The 24199-nt window shown below is 38.8% G+C and overlaps 1 protein-coding gene across 2 annotated transcripts in view; it reads left to right on the top strand.

Annotated features, from left to right (window-relative positions):
• The window catches only part of RALGAPB (Ral GTPase activating protein non-catalytic subunit beta), an 88336-nt gene that overhangs the window by 21258 nt on the left and 42879 nt on the right, over positions 1-24199 (top strand). For both annotated transcript variants that reach the window (XM_030309612.1, XM_030309611.1), the window contains exons 4-15: positions 1156-1319; positions 3148-3334; positions 8685-8816; positions 9633-9811; positions 10873-11021; positions 11151-11367; positions 14843-15044; positions 18104-18271; positions 18803-18917; positions 19430-19577; positions 21736-21800; positions 23208-23337. In XM_030309612.1, coding sequence (XP_030165472.1) covers positions 1156-1319; positions 3148-3334; positions 8685-8816; positions 9633-9811; positions 10873-11021; positions 11151-11367; positions 14843-15044; positions 18104-18271; positions 18803-18917; positions 19430-19577; positions 21736-21800; positions 23208-23337 — 1856 coding nt within the window. The remainder of the gene's footprint in view (positions 1-1155; positions 1320-3147; positions 3335-8684; positions 8817-9632; positions 9812-10872; positions 11022-11150; positions 11368-14842; positions 15045-18103; positions 18272-18802; positions 18918-19429; positions 19578-21735; positions 21801-23207; positions 23338-24199) is intronic.

Raw genomic sequence — 24199 nt, 5'->3', positions numbered from 1 at the left:
TTTTCCTAGGTGAATGTCTCATTTTGCTCTAGGTCTGACTTCTTTAGGAAAAACTTAGGAATGTCATTTGTTTGCAACTGTAAGGTAAGTGTGTAGTTTCTGTGCCATGGCCCAGAATCTGAGAATCTTCTATCTTAAGGTTGAGGTGGGAGTGCTAAGGCCACTCACTTTATTTTCTGGATTTCTTGAGGAAGCTCTGAGATTGCCTACTCTGATTTACTCATGTTTTACCAGTTCTTTGTGACATGAGTCATAATATAGAAACTTGTCCTCAAGATTCATTTCAGTAATATTAGTTACTTGTCTTGGGTTGTACGTAGGAGGTCTGGAGGCCAACTCACCACTCACTTATGCAGTGAGTTTCCTGCTACTCTTGAAATTCTCAGGTAGTCTGCTTTGGAAAGCAGGGATCAGGGGCTGGGGCCTTGACCTCTGTCTTCAGCTCTAGCCCCAATACTTTGATCTGTTTTATTCTCTTGGGAAAAAAATGCACTTGTGGACTAAAGAGTTATAAAACTTTTCTAGGGTATCTTGGGAACCACCATCTTAGGTTAAGTTGTTTTTTTTTTTTTTTTCAATTGGAACAGCAGTAGCAGGCGCTCATTTCTGAGGCAATTGCCTCCATACCTCATCGGTTTTGGTGACCTGTGAGAGTATTTCATTGGGTCTGTAGGTTCTTCTCTAGCAGGCATTAGCTTCAAAGGGACTGTGAGCACTATGAATGCACATTCTGAATTCTTGTGAATGTGTATTTAAAAAAATTTAAAAAGGATACAAAGGCCATTCTGCTTCAGTGTGAGCAACAGAAGTGGCTGTGGGTATTAATGCATTCACTCATCAGAAAATGGTGTGCCTGTTACGTGCCAGGCACATTTTAGACTTAGAAAATCCAGAGGGGAAGCTTACATTCTAGTGTTCCCCTCCTTCCCCAGGAGCTATTCAAGCTCTCAGAGAAGTGGTTGGTTGAGATCCCAGGGTGACAGACTGTGTGATGGTGAAATAGCTTTGAACCGAGGAGGGTGCACCTGGCCCTGTCTTCTGATGCTCTTAGGAGTGCTGTTGGACCATTGCTTGCTGTGTACATAAGTTGCCTGTCCTTAAGTTGTTGCTCTCTTTCCTCAAGGCTTGTCAGTGATATCTGTCTGTCTTCTTCAGACAGGAACAGGGCTCCAGTCAGATCCGACTATGCTTACAGGTCCTGAGAGCCATTCAGAAACTGGCCCGTGAGTCATCCATCATGGCACGAGAAACGTGGGAAGTCTTACTGTTGTTTCTTCTGCAGATTAATGACATTCTTCTAGCCCCGCCAACTGTTCAAGGTCTGTTTATTTTTCTTTTCTAGTTTATTTCCAAGCTCCAGATACAGTTCGCTTTAAACTCAACGATGGGTAGACTCAGCGGGGATTTACATTTTGGCATGGCATTTGGCAAACCAAGGTTAAATAACAGTTCTTAGAATGGAAGCCCTCACAGGCATAATATGAAGTTACTTTACCTTCAGTGATGATTTTGCTAACGTGGGGGGAGCCTCTGCATTAATGCGTATTTGATAATGATAGGAGTAGTAGCTTGTTTAGTATATTAGGATAGAGCCTATATAAGGAACAACTAACTAAAGTAGAACCTGTAAGCACTGTACCTGATTACAAAGTAGTTATCAAAGTAGACACTAAAAGCTTGACAGCTACAGAAGATACTTTGTACAGCACGTGAAATCTACAAAATCTTCAGTGTTCTATCTGGAAGTATGACAGTTTGCCATTCATTACCTGGACATCAAGAAGCCTCCCGTTTTACACCTTCAGATTGTATTTTAGAAGCCCTGCCGTGTATGTTGTAGCAAGCATACCCAGATTGGAAGTTGATATCCTAGTACTGGGTTCCCTTGTTGCCTGTTAATCTGTGTAGTCTCTTTGCCAACAGACATGCACGTGTGCTTGTGATCTCACCCAAATACAGTCCAGGAAAGTACCTAAAGGAAATCACAGAATTCCACTATTGACCCAATAATAGGAATACTTTGTTACTGACAGTAGCTGGCCAGTCATTGACTCATTGGCTCTTTGCTGCAGAGTCCTGGTGCCAGGGGTCTCAGCAACTCAAAGCGGGCAGTTCCTCCCCTTCTGGGGCTTATTGTTGAAATTTAATTTTTGTTCATTTGAAATACACATTCTTGTAACTTTTCCTGCTAATCCCAAGTTTGCCTTGTGGAGTTATACAGAGTACAGACCCCTGTTTTTCTCCCTAGTTCCAGGGCTCAGGACAGAGGGACAGGTCTGGTTTTGTGGTTGAGGCTCTGTCCTGCCCAGCATCGGTCCTTTTGCTCCCTTCTTTGTCCCTCTCTCCCTTGAAGAGTAGCTTTCAAACACCTGAAAGTTTTATAGCAGAGTTTGGAGGTAGAAAGACCTGGGTGTTTATTTGGTCTGATTCCTTCACTTACTGACTGTGTAAACTTGGACGGGATACTTAAATTTTCTCATCTAAGTTTTCTCCTCTTCAAAATGGGTATAACTAACCATTGGTAAAAGATAGAAATACCTATCCTGCAGAATTAATGTGAGGTCGTATACATGAACCAGTCGGCACAGAAACGGACCCAGTAGTCACACATCATAGACATTTGTCCTTTCCCTTCTCCTCTGTGTCCTGTCCACTTGCTGGAAGACTAAGATCTTTGATAAGAAATGAGCAGGGTGACTCGAAAACTTTTTTAATGATTTATTTATTTTAGAGAGAGAGAGAGAGAGAGAGAGAGAGTTAATGAGGGAGGGGCAGAGAGAGAGGGAGACACAGAATCTGAAGCAGGCTCCTGGCTCCGAGCTGTCAGCACAGAACCCGACACGGGGCTTGAACCCACGAACCGTGAGATCATGATCTGAGCTGAAGTCGGACTCTTAACCGACTGAGCCACCCAGGTGCCCTGTGACTTGAAAACTTAATAAATGATAATTGGTTGATGTTGTTATGATTTTCTTCATAGGAGTTCCTAAGAATAGTTTCTCATTCTTACTAATTAAATGGCTATTTGAAAGTCAGAACTTAACATTGTAGTTATTTTAATTTTTTGACCACTTATCTCAAATCATTGAATTAAAGATTTTTCTTTAAAAATGAGTGTGCCAAAGTTGTTTTCTTTTTGTTGGTAAGGTGGCATTGCTGAGAATCTAGCAGAGAAGTTGATTGGTGTTCTCTTTGAGGTTTGGTTACTAGCTTGTACTCGGTGCTTCCCAACACCTCCTTATTGGAAAACAGCCAAGGAGATGGTGGCAAACTGGAGGCACCACCCAGCAGTGGTGGAGCAGTGGAGCAAGGTCACCTGTGCACTCACATCAAGGTAGGTTGTCATCATTGACTTGCCTTCCTTCATCCGCCTGGCCTGAGACAGCTTTCCCCTAGTTCTGTCTTATTGGGATTCATGGAATATGTTGTAAAAAGCCTGTATCCTGTCTCTGTTATTGTATTTTAGATACAGAATCGAGCCGCTTTTTAAAAATAGATATAGCAGGGGTGCCTGGGTGGCTCAGTCGGTTAAGTGCCTGACTTCGGCTCAGGTCGTGATCTCACGGTTCGCCCGCGTTGGGCTCTGTGCTGACAGCTCAGAGCCTAGAGCCTGCTTCAGATTCTGTGTCTCCTTCTGTCTCTGCCCCTCCCCCGCTCATGCTCTGTCTCTCAAAAAGGAATAAACATTAAAAACATTTGAAAATAAAAATAGAGGGGCGCCTGGGTGGCTCAGTCGGTTAAGCGGCCGACTTCGGCTCAGGTCATGATCTCGCGGTCTGTGAGTTCGAGCCCTGCGTTGGGCTCTGTGCTGACAGCTCAGAGCCTGGAGCCTGTTTCGGATTCTGTGTCTCCCTCTCTCTGATCCTCCCCCGTTCATGTTCTGTCTCTCTCTGTCTCAAAAATAAATGTTAAAAAAAAATTTTTTTTTAAAAAGAAAATAAAAATAGATGTAGCACTTTGACTAGTGCCTATTAAATTACAACCTTTCAGATTAAGCAAATATAGAGAAGCAGATAAATTCTGCACCTTACCTCCCTTGCCAAACTCCCACTCTTAATCTTACTACTAAAATATTCATGATTATTACTTAAACCAAACTATAGAAAGGTATAAAAGTTTTAAGTTGACTAGAAATCCTATTATATATGTTTATACATAGTTTTACAGAAATGAGACCATACTATAATGTGCTGTACTATAACCAAAGTAGTTTGTTATAATAATTTTACTTTTCTTACCATTTATATACAATATTATCACTGTTCTGTGAGTAATAAGGCTTTATTTTTTTTCAGGCTTGATTTTTCAATTCAACTCTGCATATTTTAATATGTAACTCTAAAAGATGAGGATTCTTTTTTAAACACAATCACAGTACTATTATCACCCCTAAAAAAACGTTAACAGTTGTTTAATATCAGTTAGCCATTCGATGTTTAAATTTCCCTTGAATGCCTTAATTTTTTTCTTTCTGTGGTTGATTCCGTTGAATCCCAACTAAGAGCTCACTTATTACATTTAGTTGACATGTTTCTTAAGCCTATCTTAAACTGTAGGTTCCTACTCTCTCATTTTTATTTCTTTGCAGTTTTTGTTATTGAAAAACTTGGGTTTTTAGAATGTTTCACATTCTGAATTTTTTTGATTATGTCTTAGTTGTGTTAATATGTTCCTCTGTCCTCTGTATTTCCTGTCAACTGGTAGTTAGATCTAGAGACTTGATTTGATTTAAGTTTGGTGTCGGGGGAGGCAGTGTGGAGGCAGGAACAAATTTAATTAATTATTTATTTATTTATTTTTAATTTTTTAAAATGTTTATTCTTGACGGAGAGAGAGAGAGAGGAAGAGAAAGAGACAGACAGGGTGTGAGTGGGCGAGGAGCAGAGAAAGAGGGAGACACAGAATCCAAAGCAGGCTCCAGGCTCTGAACAGTCAGCACAGAGCCTGATGTGGGGCTCAAACTCAAGAACTGTGAGATCATGATTTGAGCTGAAGTCAGATGCTTAACTGACCGAGCCACCCAGTTGCCCCAGAAACAAATAATTTATAGGTAGCATTATGTATCAGAAGGTAGATTGGTCTTTTTCTGAGTTAATAAAGTGTTTATACATTTATCATTATTTAAATTAAAAGATGGAGGTTTTGGAATATTCTTTTGATTCTGGTATAGCCTAGTGAATGTCAAAATTATAAATCTATTTTTAAATAATACTTCTTATCTTGATTATAAAAGTAATACATTGGGGGGGGCACCTGGGTGGCTCAGTCCGTTAAACACTGGACTCTTGATTTCGGTTCAGGTCATGATGTCACAGTTCGTGGGATTGAGCCCTGCGTCAGGCTCCTCGCTGATAACACAGGGCCTGCTTGGTATTCTCTCTCCCTCCCCCCTCTCTCTGCCTCTCTTCTGCTTGTGTTCTTTCTCTCCCTCTCAAAATAAACAAACAAACATAAAAACACTAAAAGCAATACATTCTCAAAATAGAAAACTTGGAAGACAGAGAAAAGTACCCATCACTTACAGGCAACCAATGTTAACATTTTAATGTATTTTTTCCATTTCTCTTTATAAAAAAAAGATTATTCTATGTAATATTGTTACCTGCTTTTTTTAAATGTTTTGTTTTTTTTTTTTTTGAGAGAGAGAATGGGTATGCACACACAAGCAAGCAGGAGAGAGAGAGAGAGAGAGTGGGAGACGAGAATCTTAAGCAAGCTTCATTAGCACAGAGCCTGATGTGGGGCTTGGTCTCCAGTGTGAGATCATGACCTGAGCTGAAATTAAGAGTTGGATGCTTAACCGACTGAGCCACCCAGGTGCCCCATTATTTGCTTTTTTTTTTTAATGTGATTCTTAACCACATTAATTACATGTGCCTTTTTCATTCTTTAATCTGAAGATATTTTACTTTTGCAATAGTAGAAAAAATTTATATTATCTTTGTGTTACTGTTTTCATTGGTTTTTTTCTTAATATAATTTATTGTCAAATTGGTTTTCATACAACACCCAGTGCTCATCCCAGTAAGTGCCCTCTTTAAGGCCCATCACCCACTTTCCCTCCCCACCCCCGTTCAACCCTCAGTTTATTCTCTGTATTTAAGAGTCTCTTATGGTTTGCCTCCCTTCCTCTTTGTAACTTTTTTTTCCCCATTCCCTTCCCCCATGGTCTTCTGTTAATATTCTCAAGATCCACATATGAATGAAAACATATGGTATCTGTCTTTCTCTGACTTATTTCACTTAAGTATATTCAAGGTCATATTTTTAATGGCTTTGTAGTTTTTCATTATGTAAATGGAATTATAATTTATTTAACCATTTCATTGTTGTTTAGATATTTATGTTGTTCCCAGTATTTTACTTTAAACATATTGTTGGGGTGCCTGGGTGGCTCAGTGGGTTAAATGTCTGACTTCACCTCAGGTCATGATCTCGTAGTCATGAGTTTGAGCCCGGCATCGGGCTCTGTGCTGACAGCTCAGAGCCTGGAGCCTGCTTCGGATTTTGTGTCTCCCTCTCTCTCTCCTCCTCCCCCGCTTGTGTGTGCTTGCTCTCTCTCTCTCTCTCTCTCTCTGTCTCAAAAATAAAAATAAAAAACATGAAAAATATTGTTGATGTGAATATACATTGTGTGTGTGTATTCTGGTTATTTCTAGACATAACTTCTAGATATAAGGTATAATTTCTAGATAGAAGACAATTGAGTCAAAGGGCTTTGAACCGTTTAAATACATTTGGAATAGTACTAATAAATTAAGTAACTGAATTGTTGAATTACTTTTAAGGTACACTATAAATTCTGAACTTCATGTAAGTTATATAGCAGGTGTTATTATGGATAAATTACAGCTTAGTTGTGGGGCGCCTGGGTGGCTCAGTTGGTTAGCGTCTGACTTCAGCTCTGGTCATGATCTCAGAGTTGTTGAGTTTGAGCCCCACATTAGGCTCTCTGCTGTCATTGCAGAGCCCACTTCACATCCTCTGTCCCACCCCCCCCGCCCCTCCCCTGCTCTCACACTCTTGCGCATGTCTGTGCACTTGCTCTCTCTCAAAAATGAATAAACATTAAAAAAATTATAGCTTAGTTGTGTTGAAGGAGTTTGCAGTGGGATGAACCTTTTAAAAATAATTTAAATAACAATTTATTTATCTTATAATTCTGTAACAAATTATATAACATAAGTTGAATATTATATGACTATATAATTATTTGCAATTAGTTATAAATAAACATTTAAAAATAATTCATGATTTTATAAATTGATAATATATGATTTGTAATTTTATGTATTATAAAATTAACATAAAATTAGCGTATCATATACAATTTTTTTAATTTTTTTTTTTTTTTTACCGTTTATTTATTTTTGAGACAGAGAGAGACAGAGTATGAACAGGGGAGGGGCAGAGAAACAGGGAGACACAGAATCTGAAATGGGCTCCAGGCTCTGAGCTGTCAGCACAGAGCCCGACGCGGGGCTCGAACTCACAGACTGTGAGATCATGACCTGAGCCGAAGTCGGACGCTTAACCAACTGAGCCACCCAGGCGCCCCTCATATACAATTTTATATATTGCATACTGTATGTTATAAAGCTACATATATAAAATTAGATTTTTTTTTTAATATGAAATTTATTGTCAAATTGGTTTCCTTACAACACCCGGTGCTCATCCCAACAGGTGCCCTCCTCAATGCCCATCACCCACTTTCCCCTCCCTCCCACCCCCCATCAACCCTCAGTTTGTTCTCAGTTTTTAAGAGTCTCTTATGGTTTGGCTCCCTCCCTCTCTTCCCCCCCACCCCCTTCCCCTCCACCATGGTCTTCTGTTAAGTTTCTCAGGATCCACATAAGAGTGAAAACATATGGTATCTGTGTTTCTCTGTATGACTTATTTCATTTAGCATAACACTCTCCAATTCCATCCATGTTGTTACAAAAGGCCATATTTCATTCTTTCTCATTGCCAAGTAGTATTCCATTGTATATATAAACCACAACTTCTGTATCCATTCATCAGTTGATGGACATTTATGCTCTTTCCATAAGTTGGCTATTATTGTACAATTTTATGTATTGCATACTATATATTATAAAGCTACATATATAAAATTAGATTTTAATGATACATAATGTTAATGTGTAACATGTATATGTGGTTTTATAAATTATAGGTACATAACCTAAACTATAAATTAAATATATAAATTATAAGTAATAATTTTAAAAACAAATTATTCAAATATTTGAAAAAGTTTTTAATCTTTTACAAAATTGGAAATCCCCTTTTAATTTCTCTCTTGTCAGTAAGGGTTTTCATCGATCTTTTGTTACGTATGATGCACATTTCATCTGTTTTCTCTTGTATTTCTCTTACCTCTTTTTTTTAATGTTTGTTTATTTTTGAGAGAGAGGGAAACAGAACGTGAGTCAGGGAGGGGCAGAGAGAGAGAGGGAAACACAGAATCCAAAGCAGCCTCCAGTCTCTGAGCTGTCAGCACAGAGCCCGACGCAGGGATCGAATTCACACACTTGTGAGATCATGACCTGAGCGTATGTCGGACTCTTAATCAACAGAGCCACCCAGGCGCCCCTCTTTTATCATATTTTAATTCTTGAATATGTTTTTCACTCTGTTAAGAAACGAACTTGGTGGTGTGCAATTTTTTTCTATTCTAGATTGCTACGCTTTACGTATGGTCCTTCATTTCCTCCATTTAAAGTTCCTGATGAAGATGCCAGTCTGATCCCTCCTGAAATGGATAACGAGTGTGTAGCACAGACGTGGTTTCGCTTCTTACATATGTTAAGGTACTGTTATTTAGTCTCGCGTTTGCTCTTCATCCAGTGTCTCAGGGCAGAAGCCGTGCTGTAGCTCTCATGTTGGCGCTCAGTGTGTGGCTCCTAAGTACAGGCCTCAGGTGGAGCCACATGGGACAGCAGGCGTATCTGCATCATGTGGCTCCTGCTGTCCCTGTCTCAGCAGAGGCAGGCTGCCCTCGGCCGTGCTCGGTCTGCACTCTCCGGAAGCTTGTCCCCTGTGGTACCTATGACATTTGTTCTCTTGCCTACTGCTGCAGCCTAGATCATAGCTCTCCCAGGACTTCGTTGCATTCTGTGGGGACTGGAGACTGCCTTGCTTCTGTGTGTGACCAGTGCTGTGTCTAGTCAGCTTGGCTAGGAAGGCCTCTCTAGTGTCCTTGTTTGAAATGTCACTGAGGCATACACTAAAACTACACAGAAGGATAAATTGCTGCTTCCTGCTCTCTCCTTCTTTCTGATAATTCTGTTTGGTTCAGTTTCATTGCTTCCTGTTTTTTTCTCTACTGGCCACATCCTTGTGTTATGTGTAACTTCTGTTCTGTTGCATACTGCCTTAATTCTCATTTCCTCTCATTCTGGTTCGACTGGCCTCATTTTTCTGTTTGTGTATTGGTGATTCTAAATTACTCTATGTGCCCTTTTTATAAATTAGGGTTGTGAACCATTCTCTTTTTTCCCAGTTCTTAGTTTGCATTTTTCGTCTTTCAATTTTCTTAAAAATGTCTTTTTCTGGGATCATTTTCTATTTCCTTTAAAATTGGAAAGTTTTTCTGTGTAATTAATTCCTTTTCTCTTTTTTGATAGTAATCCCGTGGATTTGAGTAACCCGGCCATTATAAGCTCTACTCCCAAATTTCAGGAACAGTTCTTAAATGTGAGCGGAATGCCACAAGAATTGAATCAGTATCCCTGCCTTAAACATCTGCCTCAAATATTTTTTCGTGCCATGCGTGGAATCAGCTGTCTGGTGGATGCATTCTTAGGTGAATTTTGTGTATGTTGCTAAATGTTTGGAGAGCTACATGTAGATAACTTTAGAGTCTAGATTTAGAAACTACTATGGAAAGCCAAAAAGGAAAAAAACAACACACCAGATTTGATGACAAATAACAAAGTAGGAAAAATTATTTGCAATAAATGTAATAGCTAGAAAGCTTTTGTTATCTTTATATAAACAGATCAGACAATGCTAAGAAAAAGAATAAGACTTAGTAGATAAATGGACAAAGAATATGAATAAATGATTTGCAGAAAAGTTCATTCTCACTGGTAATCTAAGAAAATACAGATTAAAATTCATTAGGTATCATTCTTCTGTGTGTCGTAAGCAAGTTATGCCTTTTGTGAGCCATTATTTTAAACTGTTTCACATTTTAAGAGTATGAAAACTCAATTTTTTTAACCTATCAAAAGGCAGTAATATTTAATATCTATTATTTTCTAAAACATCTGTTATGTGCATTTGTTAATATGTTTCATAGGTAATAGTTCAAATTAAGTTTGTCTGCCACATAGCAACCCAAAATACCAGTGATTTAAACAAGATAGTTTATTTTCGCATATGTTAAGGCCAGGGCTAGGTAGTATAGGGCCACTGTAGCTGTTCCATCGTTACCAAGGACCCAAGGCTTTGGTCTTTTGGCTCCCCATTCTTTGTGTACTCTCTCGTGGTCCATGATGGTTGAATGAGTTCCAACCATCCTGTTCAGGAATTAGGAAGGGAGGAGAGTCTACATTTGATTGGTCCTTTTAAGGAGATTTCTTGGAAGACGCACCCAACAATCACCCACTTCTCTGTGGTCAGAACATAGCCACATCTTATTCTAAGGGAGGCTTGAAAATGTCGTCGTGTATTTTGGGTAGCCGTGTCCAGCTGAAACTTGTATTCTGTAATCAGGAAGAAAGAGTGAATGGATATTGGGAGGCAACTAATGGTGTCTGCTGTAGTCTTGTCCTGAGCCTTCGCTGGTGTTGCTTGAGGAAGATTTTTCTGACCACGTGTTTGGAACTGTGAAAAATAACTCCGTTGGTCTTTGTTTAAAAGGCATTTCTAGACCCCGATCGGACAGTGCTCCTCCAACACCCGTGAATAGATTAAGTATGCCTCAAAGCACTGCTGTCAATACCACCCCACCACATAACCGGAGGCACCGGGCTGTTACTGTGAATAAGGCCACCATGAAGACAAGCACAGTAAGAGTTTTCATCTCTGTTACTATGCTGTGTAAAGTTGACTTGTTAAGCTGCTATCCGTTTAAAAAAGTCCTGGTGTTTTCTCACATTTTTCTTGAGTGTGGATATATTCTTACACTCCTGTAACAGGTTAGTACTGCTCATGCCTCGAAAGTTCAGCACCAGACATCCTCCACTTCTCCTCTGTCAAGTCCCAATCAGACAAGTTCTGAACCCCGGCCACTGCCTGCCCCTCGGAGACCAAAGGTTAACAGCATCTTGAATCTCTTTGGATCATGGTTATTTGATGCAGCGTTTGTTCACTGTAAACTTCATAATGGGATAAACAGAGACAGCAGCATGACTGGTAAATATTGCTCAAGAAATATGTTATCACTTTTTTCTTTTCTTTTTTTTTCTTTTTAATCTTTCCTACCTGCAAGATTAATATGTATCTTAAAAAGCTTTTCTGTCTCTGACCAAGCAGTGTCTTTGTGTTTAACCCCTTCCAGCTGCAGTAACAGAATTTAGGAAGTTTTCCTACCTGTCCTTTTTATGTATGTTCTATGAGGTTTGGCATTTGTCTGGTTTTATTAGACACACTTCAGGTTAGCCACTTTTTGTTGAATCAAATTCCTTTCAGTAGGTGGCCTGGAAGTTCCCTTCATGTCAGCCAGGGTAATAATATTGAGAGAAAGAATTGAAGATTTTGACCAGAAATTTATTCACAAGAAGTGTTTTCTTAGATTCTGACAGCCATTCACTTATTAGTACATATCAGTATCAGAAAATTTCTGCTTCATGAAAGACTCTTACTTCTCAGGTTTTAGTTGAGAGAACTTTATTTCAGGGCCTACTTTCAAAAATACCATTTGCTCTGGAACTAAGTAAGACTGGTGGAGAATTAATAACTCAACCCTGATATCTTCATTTAGATTTTATGACAAATTAAACTATTTAGATAAAATCTGATTTATTTTTGTCATCCTACCATTGTACTTGGAAGTCGTGGCATAGTGTGCAGGATGGGAGCGTAGGGAAGTGCAGAATGTGCTGGATATTTCTGATAGGTCTTACAGAGAACGATAATAATGGCTAGCGTTTACTGAGCTGTTACAGTTACTATGTGCCCAGGCACCGTGTTATATGCATTAATGAGTGTATTGGTTGTTTGGTAAGAAAGCACTTTTCTGACTGGGGTTGGAAGTAGCTTGAGAGAAAAGGATGCCTAATTTATGCATGTCTAGGGAGAATGTTGGTTCCAAGGATTAAAACTAATATACTGATCATAAAGGTCTCTGCTTTCTCTCAGAAATGCATTCTTAGCTGTTATGAATCATCTCAGAACTAAGGTCTAAGTGAGCATTATACACGTATAATTATTTTAGATGTTCTTACAAATTTTTTAAATGATTTAAAAAGTGAATATGAAGATATTTTCAGGAATATGATTTGAGATCGCATGTTTGAGTTTACAGATTCCCTTGTTCATTTTCTTCGAATTCAAACCCTTTATATTCTGCCATTTCCATATTTTGTTTACAAGCTTGAAAGTAATGCTTACTTGTGGATAAGTAAATGTACTTACTAATGACTCAATGAAAACTTAGAACACCATTTTTGGCTTATATTTTCTTATGTTCATGTGCCATATATTTTGAGTTTTCCGAATCATGTTTATTAATTTGTATTGTATTTGCTAGAACGAATCAGTCATATTTTTAATTTTTATTTTTATTAAGGTGCAATTCTTATGCTGTAACTTTTGGGTATCAAGCTGTTGACTCTAAAGTCCCTGAATCCAGAATGGCTCCACCTCCTGCCTCCTTGGTGGGCTTGCTTAAAGGGAATATGCAAATCTTCTCACTCTCTAGGGAGTTTGTAACAGCTTTGCTCACCCTCTTGTGCCAAAAGATAGAAACCAGAATTCAGATCATATGTGGGCAACAAATTCTTACTTTGAACTCATAACATTTTCCTTGGTGTGGAAAAGATAGAAGCTCCTCTTCCCCCTGTTGTGTTCAGAGATGAGAAAGGCTGTTACATTACCCAGGAGATAGGAGGTGTCCGGGTATTTCCCTGGATTGGAGTGCTAATGGGTGCTGCTCTTGAAGTCGTGGGGATGGAGGGTTTGGGAATACAAACACTGTTAGTCTGTTTCTAAGTACTGGCTGCCATCAAGGAATTCTGCCATGCAGTTCACCTCTAACTTAAAGTGTTTGCTTCTATGAACTGGTTAGCTTTAGATTGATGTGACATTACACTGTAGTTTGTAAAAGTAACATTGAGCTGGGAAGGGTTAATGAACTAAAATTTTAATGCACGTTATTGGCAGTTCAAAACCTCAATTCTTTGTAGTTGTGTAATTTTCTTCGTTCATTGTTTTGCATGATACAAAACTCATAATTTTGGATCTGAATGCACAATTTCCTGTTTTTGAACTAGCTTGTGGTATCATAAAGCTTTTAATCTAACTTTTAAAAAGCTAAAAAGCTTCTTAACTTATTGTAAAATTTCACCATCTTTAAAGTATTTTATAATTACTGCTGTCCTTTGATTTGTTTCCATTTATTTCTATTATCTTGCAGCATCTTTTATCCAAATTCTTCTTTCTTATAAATCTTGTAAGTAGGAACCAGAAGCTTCTCCTTAATTGCAGTCATGTTTTTATTTTTTTCATAATTCCATTAAGAAATTTGATTGTCATTGTCTCTTGTAGTTTTTGCACTTGGGAAGAAAAATACTTTTCTGTGTTTTGAATGGGGAAGATTGTTGGCAAAAGCAAATTAATCTGCCTGAATCAGTCCCATTATTTCTGTACACTAGTCTGGTCATGTCATGAATTCCAGGACTTTGCACTAACTGTGTTTTGGCTTTTTTTTTTTTTTTTTTTTTAAAGCTTTAAGCTTATTTTTATACAGATTTAGTGTTTGATTTGTATGCATTCTGCATGTAGTGTTTTTCAATTGTATTATTGCTGGATAGCTTATTCAGGACTAAAAATGGCTCATGGGAAGTTGCATAAAGATTTATGCTTGACTCTGCACTCTATTAAAACTATTATTACAAAATAATTTAAACATTTCACATAGAGTGATAAAAGATTTCAGAGTGATTTTCAATACACTATGAAATCTTTTGTTAAAAGTAAAAGCAACTTTCAAAGGGCTTCTGTTTCAGTGACAACGAATGACCATGATAATCTTTCTTGCCAATCCAATTTTCTGATTTATCAACCTCAAGTTAGCTGCTGTCTGTGGTTGTTAAAATTCATTCTCATTTTGCTTGGTTGGGCGATTCTTTGGTGTGTGTTTTGGAGTTGGGTGGGTGGTGGGAATGCTCTCTCTTCCTCCCTACCCATTTCTCATCCTTACTTTGCCCTCTCCCTAAAATATACGAACTGGCATGGGCTTGCCCATTTAATTATAATGTCTGTCTGGGGTAATATGTAAATTGCAGTAGCTGTTTTTCTTAATGTTTAAGCATCATTCTACAGGGAGAGGAAAAAGAATTAATAATAGAAAAGCCAAATTCTTTATTATATACCTGAGACTCTGAGTACAGATATATACAAATGTACTCTGCTGATCAAAAGTTCAGTTGAAAAATGCTTCTAGTAGAATCTGTGAAACTGTTAATATCACTGTAAATTGTTACTATTTTCAAAGAAGATTTCCCGGAGCCCCTTAAAAAAAAATTAAGACATAGTTGCCAAACAAGCATTATTGAATTCTATTTCAATAACTATTTAATGACACCAACACTTGATCTTTGTGTCCAGGGTCCCATGAGCCTATTTGCGTATTGACAAATGTAATAACACCCTCCTTTTCTCTCCTCAGCCATTACAACACAAGCTAGCATGGAGTTTCGACGGAAAGGGTCACAAATGTCCACAGACACCATGGTTTCCAATCCTATGTTTGATGCAAGTGAATTTCCTGATAACTATGAAGCAGGAAGAGCTGAGGCTTGTGGGACACTGTGTAGGATTTTTTGTAGCAAGAAGACTGGAGAAGAGATTCTGCCAGCTTATTTATCCAGGTCTTAGAATTTTCTTTTTGTTTCTTTTTCCATTTATATTGTTTTGATAGTGAAACTATTGTAGCATGGCTTGGTAGGCTGAATTGATGAGTAAACATTGGTCTGAAAAACTTGCAAATGTCTGTAAGTAATTGAAACTTTTGCTTGAAGTTCTTCCATTTTGCCTGCCTCATCAAATTTGGTAAATATCCTTAAGATGCTTTTTATTTTACAATTATTATTTATTTCAATATATTTGACTTTTATTAATTATGGAGAGATTTGGAAGGATCACGCTAGTTGAATAAACTTTCAGCACAGTATTAGCCATATACACAGTCCAGAAATGTTAGCTGTGAATCTGGCCTCTGAGGAGCTTATTTTCTCAAGTGAGCAAAGAAAGCCATGGACACAAGTGACAGTGATCCATTAGTAATAGAAGTTGGTAGGAGAGAGGCAGAGGTAAAGTGCTGTGGGCATTCAGAAGAAGAAGCAGTATGTACTTACCCAGGGATTCAGGAAAGAGTTCTAGAGGATGGGATGATTGTGCTGGACTTAAAAAGGATGGGTAGTATTTAGAGGATGTTAGCAGGTTGGGTAGGGTCCTCTCACTCAAATCTGTGACTTCAGCCATCTGTGTGAATGGCCCTGCCAGCCATTTAGCTGCTCAGGGCAGAAACTAAGAGTCCTTTTAGACTCTTCTTCCACTGTGTCTTTAGATGGTGAACCAACTCCTGCCTTTCTGCTACTTAACCCTCTTTGGAATCTCTCTACTCTGTCCTAACCATGACGCTTCAGACCTTGCCACCTTTTTCCTAAATTAACTTGTAGTGGCCTCCTATTTTTCTTGACTACATTTTGCTTTCCTCCACTGACCTTTAGCCTAGCTGCTAAAGTGATCAACGATACCGTTTAGGTGGCTTTGTACCTGCTATAGGTTCTCGGGAGAGAGGATTACACTGAATCAGAGGGAACCAAGTGCAGAATCATATAGGCCTGAAACAGGGAACTAATCAGGGAAATCTTAATAATAGGCTCTCGGCTTTTGTTTTCGTTTTAATTTTTTAAAATGTTTGTTTATTTTTGAGAGGGAGAGAGACACAGCAGGAGTGGGGGAGAGACAAAGAGAGGAAGACACAGAATCCAAAGTAAGCTCCAGGCTCTGAGCTATCAGTGCAGAGCCTGATGCGGGGCTCGAACTCATGAACCGTGAGATCATAACCTGAGCTGAAGGCGGACGCTTAACCGACAGAGCCACCAGGCTTTGGCTTTAAGTAACAGGAAACTCCTCTGCTGATCAAAAGTGTGATTTAAGCAAAATAGAAACATGGTATGAGAAATTGTGCCATTTAATACATTCTGAGGTCAGGACATGCAGCAGGGCCACACAAAGGGCAGGGACCAGCAACTAGAAAGTGTTCAAGGAACAAAACAACTTTCTTCCTGTTTCTCTGTCTTCTTGGTCTCCCAGAACTTCTTCATTCTTCTCTTCTCTGCAGATTATTTTCTTACGTTTCAATGTGCTTCTGAGTTCCCAAATTCCATTGCTTTGGTCTAGGTGATCAGGAGGGCCAGTTAGCATCTCTGAAGCCTAATTTCAGATTCCTGGGAAAAAAGATCTGATTGATCGGGCGTCTACCTCTGGCCTAGTCAGCTATGGCTGTGAGGGTGGGTCACATGGAGTGCTGGAGCTCATCCTTTGTGGTGGGGGCATAGTCTCAGGAGGGAGACTATGGGTTGGGGAGATACCCTGAACAGTACCAATAGTGATAAGGTGGAAGGTTGTTATCATGAGCTTTCTGTCTGGCCCATAAGACTGGATGGATGGTAGTATGACCAGCCAAAAGGGCAGATTTGTGAGAGGGCAGATGATGAACTTAGTTATGAACCTGTTGAGTGTGAGATGCCTGTGGGATATTAACAAATAATTAAGTTCCTACTATGTGCCAGACGCTCTGCAAATACTGGAGTAATCAGTACATGTTGTCAGTAATCGATAATTGGACATGACCTGCCTTTAGGTATCCACACACTTTTGGCTGACAGATCTGGGCTCAGTTGAGAGGCATGGACTAAAGACTGACTTGATTATATTCTGTGGCTTAAATCCAGGCTAGTACGAGAGAGAGCTTAAGAGAATGGATGGAGCTTAGCAGCCTGATGGACACCAGTATAGGAGGCAAGCAGAGTAAAAGGTCTGTTAGAGGAAACAGCTACAGCAGTCAGAGAGGGAAAAGAAGAAGGGAGTATATTAAAGTGGTGAATGAATACTTTAAAAAGGCAGAGTAAGTTGAGACTTGGACATGTCTTTTGGATTTAGCACTTGGGACACTGTTGGTTTTTTGCGAATATGGTTTTAACTGAATTCTAGGAAGAGAAGCTACACTGAAATGTGTTGAGTAGTGACCAGGAGGTGAGGAAGCTGTTTCCAAAGAGTTTTGCAGAGAAAAGAAGTACCTCACGGTAGTAGAAGAGTTTACCAGTATAGTCGCTCTGAATTATAGAAGATTGAATACCTAGTTGACTGGGGGTTAGGGGAGGGGACTAGACGAAGGTAGATGCAGGTATATTCCTAAAAGGAGTTGTATTTGAGACTCCCCTCCATGTCACGGTGAATGCAGGGCTGCATGAGGTTTCTTTCTTTTATTGTCCCCCTGGAAAAGAGGGGGAAGGGAAAAAAGACACAATGCACCTTTTTTTTTTCTTTAGGAATTGGAAGACGTTGCAAAACTTTACTGGCATGGAATTCAGCTCACTAATTCCTCTGGTTTATTAATAATTGCTGTAGCCATTTGTTTTGTTTTGGTTGCTTCATTTGCAGGCACCTATAACTTTGAGTTGCAAGGCTTAAAACTTCAAGAAGGTGTAAGAGACATGAATCTTTTTTTTCTTTTCATTAGGAAAGATATTTTGGTTCTTAGTATATTTGCTTTTGAGTTGTTCTAACTCCAGTAATACCTTTTAAGGATAGAAGTAATAAAGAGTGGAAATAGACTTTCAGATGACTATGTAGAAAATATTAATGATTATGAAAATAATTGATCGGCAGTTTGTTTAAAATTTTTTTCTTGCTTTCCTAGATTTTACATGCTTTTAATTCAAGGTTTGCAGATAAATGATTATGTGTGCCATCCTGTCTTGGCCAGCGTTATTCTAAACTCCCCTCCTTTGTTCTGCTGTGACTTGAAAGGGATTGATGTTGTGGTTCCTTACTTTATTTCAGCTCTTGAAACCATTTTGCCTGACAGGTAAGCTATCATTCTGCACTAGTATGTCACTTGTTGGGTTTGGCCTCGTCTGTTTTGGTGCTTCCTCCCCAGTTGCCTAATTTATCCTGTGCTATTGTCTTCATAGCCCAGAGGAACTCAGGTCACATTACATGGGCATAGAACATCCAGATCCATCCACCTCATCCCTGAATTCAATCAGTTCTGATTTGTCCATGGGCATGTTGAATTCTTTTTGGCCTGGTCTGGAGGGCTAAGAACAACCCCAGCCCAGAGGTCCTACTTTTATAGAGTAGGTCATACATTTAAAATCAGTCAGTCAGATTCTAGTTTAATTCTGTAACACCTTAACATAGAAATTCACACACACACACTGCAGAAAATAAACTCAGTGGAAAGTAGTTACTGCATTCTTTATTGAAACCAAACCTAGTACTTCTATTGTGAAAAATCGACATAATGTATATTTGGCAATAGCTAAAAACATACTTTGGTTTGGAAATACCAAAAGCTTTTTTTTTTCTTTTTTTTTTCTTTTTTTTTTTTTGGCAGAGAACTCTCAAAATTCAAAAGCTATGTAAATCCAACAGAATTGAGAAGATCTTCCATTAATATCCTACTTTCTTTGTTGCCCCTCCCTCATCATTTTGGCACAGTCAAATCTGAGGTAATGTTTCATTAAAGTTTTTTATATTCTGCATTCTGTTTTGTGTGCTTCTTCAAGTCAAATTGTATTTTAAAAATGGAACATGAGCTTTTTAAGATTTTTCTCAGGGACTCCTGGCTAGCTCAGTCGGTGGAGCATGCAACTCTTGATCTTGGGGTTGTGAGTTAGAGCCCCACATTGGATGTAGAGATTACCTAAAATAAATAAATCAATAAAATCTTTAAAAAAAAAAAAAAAAAAAGAACCAACTTAGATTATTTCAGTTGAACTGGCAAAGTTGATTTGTTGTGGTATTTCTTCTGTCAGTCAACCAGCATGCCTTGGTCTACTATTTCAGATGGCACTAACACATGCTGTGTGAGTTAGTGCCACATTAGCCAGCACAGTGGCTAATATTAGTCAGATTGAAAGCCTTTCTTGTTAGACCGACCTCTTTGTCCACTGTAGCGGTTGCCACATGGGCATAGTGCACCACAACGGTCGATGTTGAATATTATTTATTTCTTCCATAGGTGGTCCTGGAAGGAAAGTTTAGTAATGATGACAGCTCTTCATATGATAAACCAATCACTTTTTTGTCCCTGAAGTTGAGACTTGTGAATATACTAATAGGTGCCTTGCAAACGGAGACGGACCCCAACAACACTCAAATGATACTAGGTTTGTGTTCACAAAAGTTTTTTTAAGTGAACCTGTAGGCTGTTGACACCAGGCATGCTGAGACAGCAGGGGTCAGTGATGGGAACCTAAGCCTAATACAGCTCTACTTATTCTGAATCAGAGGCAGAATTGTTTGCTTTTATATGTGAAAAAGTTTAAAGGGGGGAGATGAGGGAAGGGGGAAGAATTACAGTTGTCTTAGTGCATCATTTTTGTTTAGTTTTATTTGTGATATTTTTCTCTTTCCCTCTTGCCTTTCCTCTCTCCTCCTCTCTCCCTTAACCCACTTCCTCCCCTGCCCTCTCTTGTCTTTCCTTCCCTCCCTTCTTACATCTGTGTTTTCCTCTTCCTCCTGCCCATTACATCCATATGGAAAAAATTTGAGTTGGGTGTAATTCTAGAAGCCATGTAAGAACGCTGCCAGGAGGAAACTGAGGAGGAGCTGTTGCTGTGCTTCCCTTCTTTTTCCTTAATGTTTTCTTTTGGTCCCCTGATCATACTGATTCTCTTTTAAATGGCCCCTCATCGTTACGGCCAGTGACATATTATAAGCGCTCATTATTTTTCAACTTGATTACTACAACTGTCTCTTTCTGTCTTTCATCGAAGCCAAGAGCATGGTCCTAAGTAGAGGCATTCTGAGGACAACACTAAAGAACTGATGGCATGGCTTTTATCCTTGAGCAAGTCCTATTGCAGAAATTAGGATATCCTCAAGGCAGAGCTGATTGCCTGCCTTGTTCAGTGTCTTCAGTGTTGAGCGAAGAAACCAAAAGGGCAAGAAAGACTTCAGAGGGGGAGGTGGGAGTTAAATTTGATCTTGTAGGGCAGAATTTGAATAGGCAGAAATGAGGTTAGGATTTCATTTCAGGAGAGAAAGTGTCATGACCAAAGAATTGGTGATTGCAGTAGTAGTTGGAGTGAGTGTTCAGAATGTAGTATGTTTTGCAGTGAGAAAGTGGAATAAATAGGGAAGAATAAATTGTTTCCTTTTGGAAAAGACTTGAAGGAACAGAGCTTATATCTCACTATAAGAGGGCCTCCAAGTTGTAGGGTTTTAGGTTATTCAAATAACATATCACTTGAAATCAGATAATTTTCTACAGAGTTGATATTTAGTTTTGCCTTAACCCTTGTTCTGAAGAGCTCCCTATGTATATTTCAAGAAAGAGTCAATTGTCACTCTTCCTATAGATTGGGAAAACTATGTCTGTCCCCTCTTTAACCAGGTGGACAAGAGCACTCCCACACTGGGATGAGAAGCATTGTGTTAGGCTCACCATCTTGTTTCTGTCGTAGCCTTTTCTAGAGCTGTAAGTTCCCTGATGGTAAATACATGCAGCTTGCCTTCAGAATGTGCAGCCATGGTCAAGCCCTGAACCATGTGGCTTTAATCATTCTGAAAAAGCAGTCTGGTATGTGTATGTATATACCCACATGCGCGCGCGCACACACACACACACACACACACACACACACACACACAATGGAGTATTACTCGGCAATCAAAAAGAACGAAATCTTGCCATTTGCAACAACATGGAGGGAACTAGAGGGTATTATGCGAAGCAAAATTAGCCAGTCAGAGAAAGACAAATATATGACTTCACTCATTTGTGGAATTTAAAATACAAAACAGATGAACATAGGGGAAGGGAAGCAAAAATAATATAAAAACAGGGAGGGGACGAAAACATGAGAGACTCTTAAATATAGAAAACAAACTGAGGGTTGCTAGAGGAGTTATGGGTGGGGGGGTGGCTAAATGGGCAAGGGGCATTGAGGAAGACACTTGGAATGAGCACTGGATGTTATACGTACGGGATGAGTCACTGGAATCTACTCCTGAAATCATTATTGCACTATATGCTAATTAGCTTGGATGTAAATTAAAAAATTAAAAAGCAGTCTGGTCAGAAAGATATAGCTGTGATTTTTATTTTGTTGTTTTTCTTTTATTTCTAAAAGAACAGAATGTGATTTTAAAGTATTCCATATCTTTCTTAGTTTGTATTACCCTTGAAATTGACATGTTTACATAGTCAGCTAAAATCATATTCCTGTCTCTGCTGTTAATTGAGATATTTCAGCCATTTTAGTATTCTTGTCATATATTTAAATAAAACACACTTTTTTTTTTTTTTTTTTGCTGTTACAGGGGCAATGTTAAATATTGTTCAAGATTCAGCACTTTTAGAAGCCATTGGTTGCCAAATGGAGATGGTAAGAAGCATACCACGTGTAATCTGTCAGGAGAATATCAACATCTGATTTTATGTAAATTGCATTCCAAAATGTCTGTCTTTGTGATTTTTAAAGGCATTTGTAAATTCAGCTCATTGATTCTGAAGGATCCTGTTTTAAAATGTGTATTTCGAGGTTTCTTACCTTTTAGTGCTTCCTCAGCCATTAATCAGGTCTTTGAGAGATTCTGCATGAGAGAAATTTCAGATAGATACAGTCTTTATTCCTGGACAGTGTCTACTTGAAGCTCTTGACTTCTTTTGCTGTGCTGGTGAACTGGCTTAAATAATCTAGGAAAAGCCCTCTATTCTATTATTCCTTCTATGCCTAGTAGATCTAATGCTGGCTGGAAACAAGCATGAGTTTATTCTTTTCCATCTTATCAGCTCTTTTTTTTTTTTTTAAGTTTATTTATTTTGAGAGAGCGAGAGAATGGGCAGGCGCATGTGAGCGGGGGAGGGGCAGAGAGAGAGAGAGAGAGAATCCCAAATGGGCTTTGTGCTGTGAGCCTAAAAAACAGTGAGATAGTGACCTGAGCCAAAATCAACAAATGGACACTTAACCGACTGAGCCACCCAGGTGCCCCCATCAGCTCTTTTACACCCAAAGTTTGAAGGTCCCCCAAAGCATCAATGCTTCCAAATTAAAAATGTTTCCCACTGCCCCCCTACTTCTGGCTTCAGGATATGTGATCCTTGTACCTGGAGTAAAGACAGGAGAGTGGAGAAATTAATAGAGTATACTAGAATGAGATGGGTATATGTAAGATGGGTGATCAAATTATTATTAAGGAAATTAGATTCATATCCCAGTAGGTAGCTAAAATAATCAACTGATCTGGATATAATGAATTTTGTTTATATGGGGGAAAATGAGAGAAATCTTTAACAGATACCTTTGTCAGCCCCTGTACATATGGAAGTACTAACTGTAATATTTCATTGTTTGTGTTCTATGATGTAACTACATTTGAAAGTTACTGTTATTTGTGTTTTGTTTTTTTTAAGATTGTATAAATCTTAAAGCGTTCTGAAGTTTTGCTTAGAGGCACTAGGGTGTTTCTTTAAGGACCCAGAGTTATTAGCTCGTGAAATCTAGTGAAGATGGGAAAGGTCCTGAGCTGGCCCTTTGTAAACAGCGGCAAAGAAGACTCCAGAGTGGGCAACCATAATCATCAGACCTTTCATACCCTTCAATAGATGGTGTCTGTGCAAAAACACGATAGTTTTAATCCGTTGTCAGTTTTTATCTGTATCAGTTTGTGCTGCTTAAACGGCTACTTAGCCATTCCATTTTATCATCGTGGCTTTTAATGACTGACCTCTGTTTATACTTGTCAACTTGGGATGTAGACCTCAGATATTTGACTCGTTTTTATTTGACTAGGGTGGTGGAGAAAATCACCTGAAGAGTCATAGTCGCACTAATAGTGGTATTAGTTCAGCAAGTGGTGGAAGCACAGAGCCCACAACTCCTGACAGTGAAAGACCTGCTCAGGCCCTCCTAAGGGATTATGGTAAGCCATGTCTGGTTTTTTGAAATCCAAATTTTATTGAATAACTTTTAATGCCCAGATATGTAAGACAAACAAAATCTTTTTAAACAAAATTTTAATGTTATGATTTTTTAAGGTATTTAAGTATAATAGACTATTAGTCTAAGAGATTTTTATTATTTTTTAATTTTTATTTTATTTTAGAGAGAGAGTGTGAGCAGGGTAGAGGGGCCAAGGGAGGGAGAGAAATTTAAGCAGGCTCCATGCTCAGTGTGGAGCCCGATGTGGAGCTTGATCCCATGACCCTGGGATCATGACCTGAGCTGAAATCAAGAGTCAGATGCTCAACTGCCTGAGCCACCCAGGCGCCTCTAAAAGATTTTTTAAAAGAAAGCAAATCTTTTAAAATTAGCTCTATAGCTTCTAATAGCTAATTTTGGGTAGTTTATTAGATTTTATAAATGATTATAGTGGGTTGTCAGGGAAACATTTCTGGATTCTCTACCAAGTGTTGGTAATACAGAGTCAAATAGGATGTGCTGTCCCTCAGCCTCTAATGACAGAGTCAGCCAGCACATCAGTTATTGCAGTGTGATAAGGGGAGTGATGAAATATACATTAGATGGGAACTCACAGGAGAGTGTCTTTGTGTTTAAAAGCTATATATCTTACTATAACTGGTTAGATTCTTCATACACAAATTTTAAGCAAGAGTAAGGCAGCATTTGCTAGTTGAGCATTCTATTCAATGATATCCTTTACCCTTGGCAGTTACTTTATGGGTTCTGTGAATTTGTGGGTGCCTTTGTGTTTTTATACATAATTATTCATATTGTATTGAATCCGTGAGTGCCAGTCCAACTTGACTGGAATGAAATCTAGA

This window comes from Lynx canadensis, chromosome A3, assembly GCF_007474595.2.
Source record: "Lynx canadensis isolate LIC74 chromosome A3, mLynCan4.pri.v2, whole genome shotgun sequence".
Taxonomy (NCBI): domain Eukaryota; kingdom Metazoa; phylum Chordata; class Mammalia; order Carnivora; family Felidae; genus Lynx; species Lynx canadensis.
Note: the sequence above shows the minus strand (reverse complement) of the source record. Positions and strands in the feature narration are given on the sequence as shown.